The sequence below is a fragment of the Delphinapterus leucas genome, chromosome 4, assembly GCF_059928025.1.
Source record: "Delphinapterus leucas isolate spDelLeu-1000000601 "Yukka" chromosome 4, BTC_Dleu_Yukka2, whole genome shotgun sequence".
Lineage (NCBI taxonomy): Eukaryota > Metazoa > Chordata > Mammalia > Artiodactyla > Monodontidae > Delphinapterus > Delphinapterus leucas.
The window spans coordinates 91,018,992-91,033,956 of record NC_143132.1 but is presented as its reverse complement, the minus strand read 5'-3'; the positions used below and the strand labels follow the sequence as shown (position 1 = coordinate 91,033,956).

General features: G+C 38.5%; 1 protein-coding gene across 1 annotated transcript in view; it reads left to right on the top strand.

The window, feature by feature from the left end:
* The window catches only part of NAALADL2 (N-acetylated alpha-linked acidic dipeptidase like 2), a 1,488,397-nt gene that overhangs the window by 1,210,884 nt on the left and 262,548 nt on the right, over nt 1-14,965 (top strand). The window contains exon 13 of the mRNA XM_022571899.2: nt 14,386-14,532. Coding sequence (XP_022427607.2) covers nt 14,386-14,532 — 147 coding nt within the window. The remainder of the gene's footprint in view (nt 1-14,385; nt 14,533-14,965) is intronic.

Sequence of the window (14,965 nt, the reverse complement as noted above, 5' to 3'; positions counted from 1 at the left end):
AAGAAGGGTTCATCTGGAATGTATTGTGGTATAAGATAGCATATAGTGGATACTATTTTATTTTATTAGTTGAGATTTTTATTTAAACCCAACAGAGTTGTTGAAATGTGAATACTTTTATAGTTCTAAAATAACACCCCAGTTTTTATTGTTACACAAAGCCTTAAGTGGAGAGAAATAAAAAGGAAATAGGTCTTCTGCCATCATGTGCCTCTTGGTCAGGGAGCTGAAGTTGGTCAGGGAAGTGGAAGGAGAAAAGAGAGTTTGGGGTGGGGGAGGATATAAGTTAGAAGTTACAGTAAAAACAAGGGCAAATGTCTTTATTCTTCTCCATTTGCACCTTTACAGAGTGATCTTTAAAGCATTCATTAGTTCATAAATATATTTTAAATACAGTTTGAATTATGTCACATATAAAGTTATATTTCTCTACATTCAATAACAAGATTACAGTTTTAAAAATTAACAGAATGAAATGAGAATTAGTGTGTCTTTCAGTTTGCCAATTCTACTTGTATATACCAGAGGAATAACAATTCTTCACTATTTAAGGCTGAGAATACTTTGTTAATACCCTGTGAGTTGGTTGTTAAAACTTTGCAGAAACCTTGAGATACTGGAGATTTTAGAAGTCCCATTTTATGGGTTGAAAATTGCCACTTTAAGATAAAACTTTGTTTTTCCCCTACTCAATTTAATCTTTCAAAAAGGCATTGCAAGATATTTATTGATTTTTTAAAATATTTTTACCGTTTTGAAAGTATATTTTATGTATAAGGAACTCAGTATCAGATGCTGGTGTTAAGGATAAATTAAGTTTCTAGTTTAAAATATTAAAGAAAGTTGGTAGACATAACTTCCTGTTTCCTCTCAAATATTGTTAGAGGAGATCTGCAATTCATTATTAAGAATTACATACTAGATAGCAACTTGACATACTGGCATAAAAATAAAAACTAAGTAAATGAAGAACACATAATACAAGCACTGAAGAGATGCCACAGATAAACAGTTTGTTACAACCATATCCAGTAATTTAATATGACTTAAAAACAAAACAAAACTAGAATCCCAGGAAGAACACATTTAAGATTAGGATGTTCACATGCATTAATGTGGTCTGTATGCTGCACATATAAGCATGGTAGAGAGGAAAAAGCATTGCATTTGGAGTGAAAAGAACTGGGATCAAATCCTTGTTGTATTGATTTGAGGCCTCAGTTTTCTAATTTGTAAAATAAAACTGTTTTGCAAGGAGAGATCGCCCCTGTGGAATTCTTTGACAGGCCGGTTAACCCTGTATCGACCCATTCTCAGAAATAATGTTTTTAAATGCTTAAATTAAAATACACAGGATGACAAAAGAAACCAATTATATCAAAGTGCAATTAGCTAAATATGAAAGCACACAAATTTGCATTTTAGTAATATATAAACTTTAAAAAATTAAACACATTAAATACCAAAATCCAGCAATGTATCTCATAACTTTCTTCTTTTCAAATTAGTGGTGAGTTTATCCAGCAACTGAAATGTGATATGAAAATGCCTCATTTCATTTGGTCACAAAGTTACAGATAATGCTAATACTATTGGGTTTATGGTCTCTTCACATTTGAATGAAAGGTTAAATTTCAGTTAGAATTGAGTAAAATAAAAATGCTTTTTTTTTTGGTCCACCAGGTTCAAAGATCTCCTAAATTTTTTATGTGGTGCTCAGGTTAATCACCTTGGGGCTTTGGGATTTTTAGGTTCTTTGTAGTTTCAAGATGTAGTAATTTCTCTGATTCCTCACCTGTTTACATGTTCACATTGCCTGGGATCATGTTTATAAATTCTGAAAATTAAAAATGTAACAAAATTGTGTGAAACTACATCCAGTTGATCAAACAACCACCGAAAAACTCTACCATTAAACTCTACCATTAAAGTTTAATTTTTCACTAGTTCTGATTAAAATTTCTTATTCAAATAGGTGATCTACCATCTAAGAGTGTCCACATTAGTCAGAGTTCTCCAGGGTCCCAAGATCTGCAATTGGCCAGCTAGAGACCCAGGAGAGCTGCTGGTATAAGTTCCAGCCCAAATGCCAGCAGGCTTGAGACCCATGAAGAACTGAAGTTTCAGCTGAATACAAAGAAGGAAAAGACCCATGTCCCAACTCAAGGCAGTCAGGGAGGAGGAGTTCTCCCTTACTGGTGGGAAAGTCTGCCCTTTGTTCTATTTAAACCTTAAATTGATTGAATTAAGGCCCATCCACATTAGGGAGGGCAATCTGCTTTAGCCAGTCTACCAATTCAAATAAAAATCTCATCCAAAAACATGCTCAGAGATACACCCAGAATAATACTGAGTAAATATCTGGGCACCTTGTGGCCTAGACAAGTTGACAAATAAAATTAACCATCCCAGTGCCTATAATAAGAAATCGTTTTCTAAATACCATAGGCATCATTATCACAATGTGAACATTATTACACTGGGAACATCTGGAAGATAAGTTGTTTCTACACAACTGAAGTTACAAAATAATACTGAAATGAAGATAAAGTGACTTAATCTTATTATAATATGTAGAATGTGGTACTTTCATTTTGAATGTTATGCTTTTCTTGCTGTTTGAATAAGTAATCACCTTAGATTTCTTATGTATGCAGAGTGAATATGTAAGCAAAGGAAAGCAGAAAGTGGGAGAAATAAAATGAATTATTAAACAGATTTTTAAATACTTTAGAAACCTGTCAATGTGTCTTGGTATTGCTATTCAACTAATACAGATGTTGACTTAATGTCTTTATATTTCACTTTTATAGTAATTTACTCTGAGGTTTTACCTTTCAGCTTAAAAGTATACTTGCAAAGAGCATACCCCTTTAGGATTGAGATAGTGATTTTATTTCAGGTCTTCAACAGACTAGTGGTAGGAGATTAAACAAGTGACATAATCATGGTCTTTGCCTGAACTTGCTTATTTTATAAACTGGAATAAAAATGTTTGTTATCAGACATTAATTGTGGAACATTTTGAACTCCTTGGATGAAATACTTAATTTGAATTTACTCAGCCTTGCAAATAAATTCGAAAAATTGATTGACCTGCACAAATTTATTATCAACCTTCTCTCCCCCATGGTGGCTAACTTCTAGAAAAATGAAGGAAATAACTTTTCTTTCTACTTCCCTTTCAGATATTAGTGTTTCAGAGGCTGAGTAGATCAGTATCTATTACCTGATATGGATCCATTACAATCCACTGCAGTGCTGTGAGGGGAAACAAGTCACATTAAGATAGAAAGCAGATTTAGGATCACTTCAGGTCTGTAAATCTGGCCTAGATTTTAAAGTAGTGAATAATAAAAAAGACTTACAGGATAGGGTTTGCGTGCCAGGAATGTTCTCCTCTTAAGGGAGATCCCCAGATGAAATAACTTGGGGAAAAACAATCAGTCTGAAAATTGGGTTCTTTTTTTATCCTATTTTACTCTGAGACTAGTTAGGAACAAAAGGACAAAATAAACATAGGCTTGAGGGTCCTGTAGTTCTGCCCCTCATCACTGATTAAATCACAGGAGAGTAGACAGTAGAAAACAAGGTGGTGGGAGAGACAGAGAGACACAGAGAGGAGAAATGTTGTGGGCTGGCAAGAGAAGTCCTCCACAAGACTTTACAGGGAAACTCAGTAGGTAAGGAACAAGCCCCAGAAAGGCTCGTTAGGGAACTCTGTGTCACCCCTGATCCTCCAATCTTGGATTGGCTTTCTTGAAGCTTTTACTCTTCATTTGGGCTTAACTCTGACAGGAGACTCAACATCCCAGTGCCCCAAGCTGTAGAGTCGAGCTACACCTTGGGCCACGCAACCCTATTGTTCTGTACCCTGTCTTCCCTCTGTAAATAGTCTATGTTAGCACCATAGATGTGGTTTAAGAGATCTTAACCGTCAAAATATAATTTTAAAGCAATTCTAGGTAATGCTCAGCCTATTGTCATCTTAGAGTTGGTTTAGAAAGGAGTTTAAGTATGACGGAGGTGGCAATACAGACCTTTAGGGAAAAGATAGACTTTTCAATAAATGGGTAAAGTAAAGCAAGCCAGAGTAGGGGAAAGGATGCAGAAGTATTTTAAGAAATGTGATTCTGAAGGCTGGATGTTACCCTTTTGATTTGCCTGGAAAATGGAATGCAATGAAAATATTAAATCTATGCAATGGGATTAGTCATGGAAAGAACAGAGAGACTAGAGAATCTGTACTGCCTCTGGAAAGAATCCCTGGGGCCCGTAAAAGACTGAGGCAAAACAAGAATTTTGCTTTGTGCAACTGTTAGATCAAACAAAGAATGTAAGTATTGATTGGAGTGAGTCATTTCTGCCATTTTAATTATTTGCACATATGGGAAATTAATACTTTTTGTCAGAGGGAAGCTATTATATAAAAATGATGACTGAGTAAAAGTGATATCAAAATTTTAAACCACAATTATTTTTAAAAATTTAATTTAATTTTTTTTTTTTCAGACAACTCATGGAATTTAGAGTTGTCAATTTTTTTTTTTTTTTTTTCTGGTACGCGAGCCTCTCACTGTTGTGGCCTCTCCCGTTGAGGAGCACAGGCTCCGGACGCACAGTCTCAGCGGCCATGGCTCACGGGCCCAGCCGCTCCGCGGCATGTGGGATCTTCCCAGACCGGGGCACGAACCCGTGTCCCCTGCAGCGGCAGGCAGACTCTCAACCACTGGAAGCCCGAGTTGTCAATTTTTGATCTATGGCATTCCTCTGTTGAGAAAAATTTTCTATCTAAGGAACATGGCTGACATTTAGAGTGGATGTAAGAATTGTGTATATGAAATTAAATTAAAACCAAATCTGTATTTTCATTGATGATGAGTAGGGTACATATGCTATCTCAAAAAGACATAGAGGGGCTTCCTTGGTGGTGCAGTGGTTGAGAGTCCGCCTGCCGATGCAGGGGACAGGGGTTCGTCCTCCGGTCCGGGAAGATCCCACATGCCGTGGAGTGGCTGGGCCCGTGAGCCATGGCCGCTGAGCCTGTGCATCCGGAGCCTGTGCTCCGCAACGGGAGAGGCCACAACAGTGAGCGACCTGCGTACCACACACACACACAAAAGACACAGATGTTGCTGCAGTAAAGGGGAAGTAGACCACTTAGCCAATAAAATTAAAATTTATTTTTTAAGCATCTGAGAAAAGACTAGATTCCACCAAAGCCTCATTAATAACATGCAAGAATGCAACAGCCTAGGTTTCACAAATTCAAATGCCCCCAGCCACCATTTAGTACATTTGAATGAGTGAGGCAGGCTGAGCATGAGACACTAATGATGGGACACTGGTGAATGTCTTGCCTGCTCAGTGCAATCAAATTCAACTAGAAAAAAGTTTATTCTGGCTCAACAAATACCTTCAAGGTTACCAGTTTTCACAACTGATTTCAACTGGATCTCTCAAAAATACTTGGGACTTCTTACACAATGTAGTCTCTTTCCTTTTTGTGATCTAGTACTTAAGGGTAGCTCTTCTTTGGGAATAATCAAGACCCTCCCCAAACTATCCCAGTTGATGTAAAACCTACAGAAGCCTTTGCCCCAGGAGTATATGAGGAAGTGAAAGAGGATTAACTGTCTTTTCAGAAAATTAGGCTTTCAAAAGAAGAAAATTTCTGGGGGTCACCATAAAAAGAATTAGGTTGCTGGTTAGACTGTGTGCTAGAACACTCTTTTTACTTTCTATTTCCAAAGTGCTTAATTACCCAAGATAATTTGCAAATAACATGAAGATCCCACATGCCATGCCTAGTTTATAAACACTTACACAGACTTTCCATTTTAATTGATTTTCAATTTGTTTCAGATATGTTTCTGTTAGGACCTCAAAAAAATGGATAGGTAATGAAATGTTATTGTATTTTTGAAAGATCTAGCACTGTAGTTGAAAAAATTTAGAAAAACTCACTTTCTGAATATTAAAATTCATATTTCCAAATCTTTGATGGATTATATTTAAAAGTGTTTTTGAAATTATATCATACCAAAGAAACATGGGAAGGGGTTGAAGAGTCAATGTCTTGATTCAATGGCAAACATACATTGAATACATATGTTTTGCCAGATTTTGGATGTGATGTTCTCGCACTATTGTCTCATTTCCCTCATGATTCCTGCTGAGGAGATTGGCATTCTTCCACATTTCATACGTGACACAACAGCATCACAGAAAGATTCTAGATTTTTGGAAATTTTACTAATGAAGACATTTTAAATCAGTAATAGTTATAGGAACAGTTATTTTACTGGTTATGATTTTTAAATTATGCTTTGATTTATTTTTGTAAAGCTACTGCCATTTGTTTTGCATGCTAGACAACTCCTAGTTTAAGAACTAATAGTCTATCACCGTTTATTTCCCTAGAGGTTGCACTTAGCTTTGTGGTTCTCCTGGACCCATGGTATTTGGCATATACTCTTTTTTTTTTTTTTCTTTATTGGAGTATAATTGCTTTACAATGGTGTGTTAGTTTCTGCTTTACAACAAAATGAATCAGTTATATATATACATATGTTCCCATATCTCCTCCCTCTTGCGTCTCCCTCCCTCCCACCCTCCCTAGCCCACCCCTCGAGGCGATCACAAAGCACCGAGCTGATCTCCCTGTGCTATGTGGCTGCTTCCCACTAGCTATCTACATTACGTTTGGTAGTGTATATATGTCCATGCATCTCTCTCGCTTTGTCACAGCTTACCCTTCCCCCTCCCCATATCCTCAAGTCCATTCTCTAGTAGTTCTGTGTCTTTATTCCTGTCTTACCCCTAGGTTCTTCATGACATTTTTTTTCTTAAATTCCATATATATGTGTTAGCATACGGTATTTGTCTCTCACTTTCTGACTTACTTCACTCTGTATGACAGACTCTAGGTCTATCCACCTCATTACAAATAGCTCAATTTCATTTCTTTTTATGGCTGAGTAATATTCCATTGTATATATGTGCCACATCTTCTTTATCCATTAATCCGATGATGGACACTTAGGTTGTTTCCATCTTCTGGCTATTGAAAATAGAGCTGCAATGAACATTTTGGTACATGACTCTTTTTGAATTATGGTTTTCTAAGGGTATATGCCCAGTAGTGGGATTGCTGGGTCATATGGTAGTTCTATTTGTAGCTTTTTAAGAAACCTCCATACTGTTCTCCACAGTGGCTGTATCAATTTACATTCCTACCAACAGTGTAAGAGGGTTCCCTTTTCTCCACACTCTTTCCAGCATTTATTGTTTCTAGATTTTTTGATGATGGCCATTCTGACCGGTGTGAGATGATATCTCATTGTAGTTTTAATTTGCATTTCTCTAATGATTAATGATGTTGAGCATTCTTTCATGTGTTTGTTGGCACTCTGTATATCTTCTTTGGAGAAATGTCTATTTAGGTCTTCTGCCCATTTTTGGATTGGGTTGTTTGTTTTTTTGTTATTAAGCTGCATGAGCTGCTTATAAATTTTGGAGATTAATCCTTTGTCAGTTGCTTCATTTGCAAATATTTTCTCCCATTCTGAGGGTTGTCTTTTGGTCTTGTTTATGGTTTCCTTTGCTGTGCAAAAGCTTTGACGTTTCATTAGGTCGCATTGGTTTATTTTTGTTTTTATTTCCATTTCTGTAGGAGGTGGGTCAAAAAGGATCTTGCTGTGATTTATGTCATAGAGTGTCCAGCCTATGTTTTCCTCTAAGAGTTTGATAGTTTCTGGGCTTACATTTAGGTCTTTAATCCATTTTGAGCTTATTTTTGTGTATGGTGTTAGGGAGTGATCTAATTTCATACTTTTACATGTACCTGTCCAGTTTTCCCAGCACCACTTATTGAAGAGGCTGTCCTTTCTCCACTGTACATTCCTGCCTCCTTTATGAAAGATAAGGTGACCATATGTGTGTGGGTTGATTTCTGGGCTTTCTATCCTGTTCCATTGATCAATCTTTCTGTTTTTGTGCCAGTACCATACTGTCTTGATTACTGTAGCTTTGTAGTATAGTCTGAAGTCAGGGAGCCTGATTACTCCAGTTACGTTTTTCGTTCTCAAGGTTGCTTTGGCTATTCGGGGTCTTTTGTGTTTCCATACAAATTGTGAAATTTTTTGTTCTAGTTCTGTGAAAAATGCCAGTGGTAGTTTGATAGGGATTGCATTGAATCTGTAGATTGCTTTGAGTAGTAGAGTCAATGTTGATTCTTCCAATCCAAGAACATGGTATATTTCTCCATCTATTTGTACCATCTTTAATTTCTTTCATCAGTGTCTTATAATTTTCTGCATACAGGTCTTTTGTCTCCTTAGGTAGGTTTATTCCTAGATATTTTATTCTTTATGTTGCAGTGGTAAATGGGAGTGTTTTCTTGATTTCACTTTCAGATTTATCATCATTAGTGTATAGGAATGCCAGAGATTTCTGTGCATTAATTTTGTATCCTGCTACTTTACCAAATTCATTGATTAGCTCTAGTAGTTTTCTGGTAGCATCTTTAGGATTCTCTATGTATAGTATCATGTCATCTGCAAACAGTGACAGCTTTACTTCTTATTTTCCAATTTGGATTCCTTTTATTTCCTTTTCTTCTCTGATTGCTGTGGCTAAAACTTCCAAAACTATGTTGAATAAGAGAGGTGAGAGTGGGCAACCTTGTCTTGTTCCTGATCTTAGTGGAAATGCTTTCAGTTTTTCAACATTGAGGATGATGTTGGCTGTGGGTTTGTCATATATGGCCTTGATTATGTTGAGGAAAGTTCCCTCTATGCCTACTTTCTGCAGGGTTTTTATCGTAAATGGGTGTTGAATTTTGTCGAAAGATTTCTCTTCGTCTATTGAGATGTTCATATGGTTTTTCTCCTTCAGTTTGTTAATATGGTGTATCACGTTGATTGATTTGCGTATATTGAAGAATCCTTGCATTCCTGGAATAAACCCCACTTGATCATGCTGTATGATCCTTTTAATGTGCTGTTGGATTCTGTTTGCTAGTATTTTGTTGAGGATTTTTGCATCTATGTTCATCAGTGATATTGGCCTGTAGTTTTCTTTCTTTGTGACATCCTTGTCTGGTTTTGGTATCAGGGTGATGGTGGGCTCATAGAATGAGTTTGGGAGTGTTTCTCCCTTTGCTATATTTTGGAAGAGTTTGAGAATGATAGGTGTTAGCTCTTCTCTAGATGTTTGATAGAATTCGCCTGTGAAGCCATCTGGTCCTGGGCTTTTGTTTGTTGGAAGATTTTTAATCACAGTTTCAATTTCAGTGCTTGTGATTGGTCTGTTCATATTTTCTGTTCCTGATTCAGTCTTGGCAGGTTGTGCATTTCTAAGAATTTGTCCATTTCTTCCAGGTTGTCCCTTTTATTTGCATAGAGTTGCTTGTAGTAATCTCTCATGATCTTTTGTATTTCTGCAGTGTCATTTGTTACTTCTCCTTTTTCATTTCTAATTCTATTGATTTGAGTCTTCTCCCTTTTTTTCTTGATGAGTCTGGCTAATGGTTTATCAATTTTGTTTATCTTCTCAAAGACCCAGCTTTTAGTTTTATTGATCTTTTCTATCATTTCCTTCATTTCTTTTTCATTTATTTCTGATCTGATTTTTATGATTTCTTCCCTTCTGCTAACTTTGGGGTTTTTTTGTTTTTCTTTCTCTAATAGATTTAGGTGCAAGGTTAGGTTGTTTATTCGAGTTGTTTCCTGTTTCTTAAGGTAGGATTGTGTTGCTATAAACTTCCCTCTTAGAACTGCTTTTGCTGCATCCCATAGATTTTGGGTTGTTGTGTCTCCATTGTCATTTGTTTCTAGGTATTTTTTAATTTCCTCTTTGATTTCTTCAATGATCACTTCGTTATTAAGTACTGTATTGTTTAGCCTCCATGTGGTTGTATTTTTTACAGATCTTTTCCAGTAATTGATATCTAGTCTCATAGCATTGTGGTCATCAAAGATACTTGATACAATTTCAATTTTCTTAAATTTACCAGGGCTTGATTTGTGACCCAAGATATGATCTATCCTGGAGAATGTTCCATGAGCACTAGAGAAAAATGTGTATTCTGTTGTTTTAGGATGGAATGTCCTATAAATATCCATTAAGTCCATCTTGTTTTATGTATCATTTAAAGCTTGTGTTTCCTTATTTATTTTCATTTTGGATGATCTGTCCGTTGGTGAAAGTGGGGTGTTAAAGTCCCCTAGTATGAATGTGTTACTGTCGATTTCCCCTTTTATGGCTATTAGTATTTGCCTTATGTATTGAAGTGCTCCTATGTTGGGTGCATAAATATTTACAATTGTTATATCTTCTTCTTGGATTGATCCCTTGATCATTATGTAGTGTCCTTATTTGTCTCTTGTGATAGTCTTTATTTTAAAGTCTATTTTGTCTGATATGAGAATTGCTATTCCAGCTTTCTTTTGGTTTCCATTTGCATAAAATATCTTTTTCCATCCCCTTACTTTCAGTCTGTATGTGCTCTAGGTCTGAAGTGGGTCTCTTGTAGACAGCAAATATATGGGTCTTGTTTTTGTATCCCTTCAGCCAATCTGTGTCTTTTGGTGGGACCATTTAGTCCATTTACATCTAAGGTAATTATTGGTATGTATGTTCCTATTCCCATTTTCTTAATTGTTTTGGGTTCGTTATTGTAGGTGTTTTCCTTCTCCTGTGTTTCCTGCCTAGAGAAGTTCCTTTAGCACTTGTTGTACAGCTGGTTTTGTGGTGCTGAACTCTCTCAGCTTTTGCTTGTCTGTAAAGGTTTTAATTTCTCCATCAAATCTGAATGAGATCCTTGCTGGGTAGAGTAACCTTGGTTGCAGGTTTTTCTCCTTCATCACTTTAAATATGTCCTGCCAGTCCCTTCTGGCTTGCAGAGTTTCTGCTCAAAGCTCAGCTATTAACCTTATGGGGATTCCCTTGTGTGTTATTTGTTGTTTTTCCCTTGCTGCTTTTAATATGTTTTCTTTGTATTTAATTTTTGACAGTTTGATTAATATGTGTCTTGGCGTATTTCTCCTTGGATTTATCCTGTATGGGACTCTCTGCCCTTCCTGGACTTGATTAACTATTTCCTTTCCCATACTAGGGAAGTTTTCAACTATAATCTCTTCAAATATTTTCTCAGTCCCTTTCTTTTTCTCTTCTTCTTCTGGAACCCCTATAATTCGAATGTTGGTGTGCTTAATGTTGTCCCAGAGGTCTCTGAGACTGTCCTCAGTTCTTTTCATTCTTTTTTCTTTATTCAGCTCTGCAGTAGTTATTTCCACTATTTTATCTTCCAGATCACTTATCCGTTCTTCTGCCTCAGTTATTCTGCTATTGATCCCATCTAGAGTATTTTTAATTTCATTTATTGTGTTGTTCATCATTGTTTGTTTCATCTTTAGTTCTTCTAGGTCCTTGTTAAATGTTTCTTGCATTTTGTCTATTCTATTTCCAAGATTTTGGATCATCTTTACTATCATTATTCTGAATTATTTTTCAGGTAGACTGCCTATTTCCTCTTCATTTGTTAGGTCTGGTGCATTTTTACCTTGCTACTTCATCTGCTGTGTGTTTTTCTGTCTTCTCATTTTCCTTATCTTGCTGTGTTTGGGGTCTCCTTTTTGCAGGCTGCAGGTCCTTAGTTCCCATTGTTTTTGGTGTCTGTCCCCAGTGGCTAAAGTTGGTTCAGTGGGTTGTGTAGCCTTCCTGGTGGAGGGGACTAGTGCCTGTGTTCTGGTGGATGAGGTTGGATCTTGTCTTTCTGGTGGGCAGGTCCACATCTGGTGGTGTGTTTTGGGGTGTCTGTGGACTTACTATGATTTTAGGCAGCCTCTCTGCTAATGGGTGGGGTTGTGTTCCTGTTTTGCTAGTTGTTTGGCATAGCATGTTCAGCACTGTAGCTTGCTGGTCTTTGAGTGAAGCTGGGTGCTGGTGTTGAGATGGAGATCTCTGGGAGATTTTCACCATTTGATATTATGTGGAGCTGGGAGGTCTTTTGTGGACCAGTGTCCTGAAGTTGGCTTTCCCACCTCAGAGGCACAGCACTGACTCCTGGCTGCAGCACCAAGAGCCTTTCATCCACACGGCTCAGAATAAAAGGGAGAAAAAGTAGAAAGAAAGAATTAGTAGAAGTAGAAAGAAAGAAAGGAGTGAGGGAAGGAGGGAGGGAGGAAGGAAGGAAGGAGGGAAGGATGGAAAAAAGAAAGAAAGAAGATAAAGTAAAATAAAGTAAGATAAAATATAATAAAGTTATTAAAATTAAAAAAATAATTATTGAGAAATAAAAAATGGATGGATAGAGCCCTAGGACAAATGGTGGAAGCAAAACTATACAGACAAAATCTCACAGAAGCATACACATACACACTCACAAAAAGAGGAAAAGGGGAAAAAATCATAAATCTTGCTCTCAGAGTCCACCTCCTCAATTTGCGATGATTCATTGTCTAAAGGAGGGAAGGAAGGAAAGAAAGAACGAAAATAAAGTGAAATAAATTAAAGTTTTTAAAATAAAAGTAATTATTAAGAAAAAAATTAAAAACAAACAAAAATAACGTACGGATAGAACCCTCGGACAAATGGTGGAAGCAAAGCTTTACAGACAAAATCTCACACAGAAACATACACAGTCACAAAAAAAGGAAAAGGGGAAAAAATCATAAATCTTGCTCTCAAAGTCCACCTCCTTAATTTGGGATGATTGGTTGCCTATTCATGTATTCCACAGATGCAGGGTACATCAAGTTGATTGTGGAGCTTTAATTCGCTGCTTCTGAGGCTGATGGGAGAGATTTCCCTTTCTCTTCTTTGTTCTCACAGCTCCTTGAGTTCAGCTTTGGATCTGGCCCCGCCTCTGCGTGTAGGTCGCAGGAGGGCGTCTGTTCTTCGCTCAGACAGGACGGGGTTAAAGGAGCAGCTGATTCAGAGGCTCCGGCTCACTCAGGCCAGGGGTGGGGGGGGCGTGGGGGGGTGGAGGGCGGGGCACGTAGTGCGGGGCGGGCCTGCAGCGGCAGAGGCCGGCGTGACGTTGCAACAGCCGTAGGCGCACCGTGCGTTCTCCTGGGGGAGCTGTCCCTGGATCCCAGGACCCTGGCTGTGGCTGGCTGCATGGGCTCCCTGGAAGGGGGATAGTGCCCTGTGCTCGCACACAGGCTTCTTGGTGGCGGCAGCAGCGGACTTAGCGTCTCATGCCCGTCTCTGGGGTCCGCGCTTTTAGCCGCGGCTCGCGCCCGTCTCTGGAGCTCCTTTATGCAGCGCTCTTAATCCCGTCGCCTCGCGCACCAGGAAACAAAGAGGGAAGAAAAAGTCTCAACTCTTCGGCAGCTCCAGACTTTTCCCCGGACTCCCTCCCGGCCAGCCGTGACGCACTAACCCCCTGCAGGCTGTGTTTACGCCGCCAACCCCAGTCCTCTCCCTGCGCTCCGACCGAAACCCGAGCCTCAGCTCCCAGCCCCGCCTTCCCCGGCGGGTGAGCAGACAAGCCTCTCGGGCTGGTGAGTGCCGGTCGGCACCGATCCTCTGTGCGGGAATCTCCCGGCTTTGCCCCCCGCACCCCTGTTACTGTGCTCTCCTCCGCGGCTCTGAAGCTTTCCCCCTCCGCTACCCGCAGTCTCCGCCCGCGAAAGGGCTTCTAGTGTGTGGAATCCTTTCCTCCTTCACAGCTCCCTTGTCCCATCCCTATCCTTTTGTCTGTGTTTTTTCTTTTGCCCTCCCCAGGTACATGGGGGGTTTCTTGCCTTTTGGGAGGTCTGAGGTCTTCTGCCAGCGTTCAGTAGGTGTTCTGTAGGAGTTGTTCCACGTGTAGATGTATTTCTGGTGTATCTGTGGGGAGGAAGGTGATCTCCGCGTCTTACTCTTCCGCCTGGCATATACTCTTAACACGTGGGGATATGCTTTGACGAGGAAATTGAGAAATTTCTGTGGTTGTCCAAAAAACATTTTTAGAATAGAATTATATCTTACCAAGCTGTCCTTTAAATTTGTGGGAAAACTTTAAAAAAGACAAAACTAAACCTTTTTTAGGGACTTAACATTCTCTTAACGAGTCATTACAGATAATATATCTATGATAAAAATGCTTTTTAAGCAACAATAACAAGCAAAGCTTGATTTAGTCCAGTGCTAGTCACTCTTTAGTGAGCATGAGCGCAGTAGAGGAATGTTGCTACACAGATTTCTGGGCTCCATCCCCAAAGGTTCCCATTTGGGAGGACATGGGTGGAGACTAAGCATTTACATTTCATGTTTCGAATAAGCTCCTGGGTGCCATGGATGCTGCTGAACTGTGGACCACGTTTTGAGTAGCATTCATTTAGGGATAACCTAAGAAGCATAGTGTGTGCTAACAATTTAAATTATGTTTTTCAGAAAAATAATTTCAACTGTTCCAGAAGAGGTCAGTGCCCAGAAACAAATATCAGTTCTGTACAGATGCAAGATGATGCCAATTACTTCATCAACCATCTTGGAGTTCCCACCGTGAGGTTTACTTATGAGGACATCAAAGCATTAGAGGTGAGTGTTTCCAAAAATGCAAAACACACACAATATATATAGTAGACATGCAGAATTTTATTTTATCCTGGCTTTTTGTCTTTCTTACCCAATAGGTAACTATAAGAAGCTGCTTCATTTAGAAAGTTATTCTTGTTGTTCAGAGGCTTTGTAAGAATATTTGAAAACATCAGCTCTTTTCAATAGTGTTGAATTCAATTTAAAAAGATTTATACAGTCACTCACATTTTCAGTGTGCTTCGCAGCAAGAAATGTGCAGTTGTTGGATTAACATCAAAACATAATTGTAATCTTCAGAATTCACAGAAACAGATGACATGTGCAATAGATTATCCTCTCCTTGCCCAAGGGAAAGTGCATTTCATGTGCTGTATGTTAATGTGAGTCTTGTGGATTAGCTTCCCAAAGTTTGTCAGTTTGCTTGCCTAAAAAG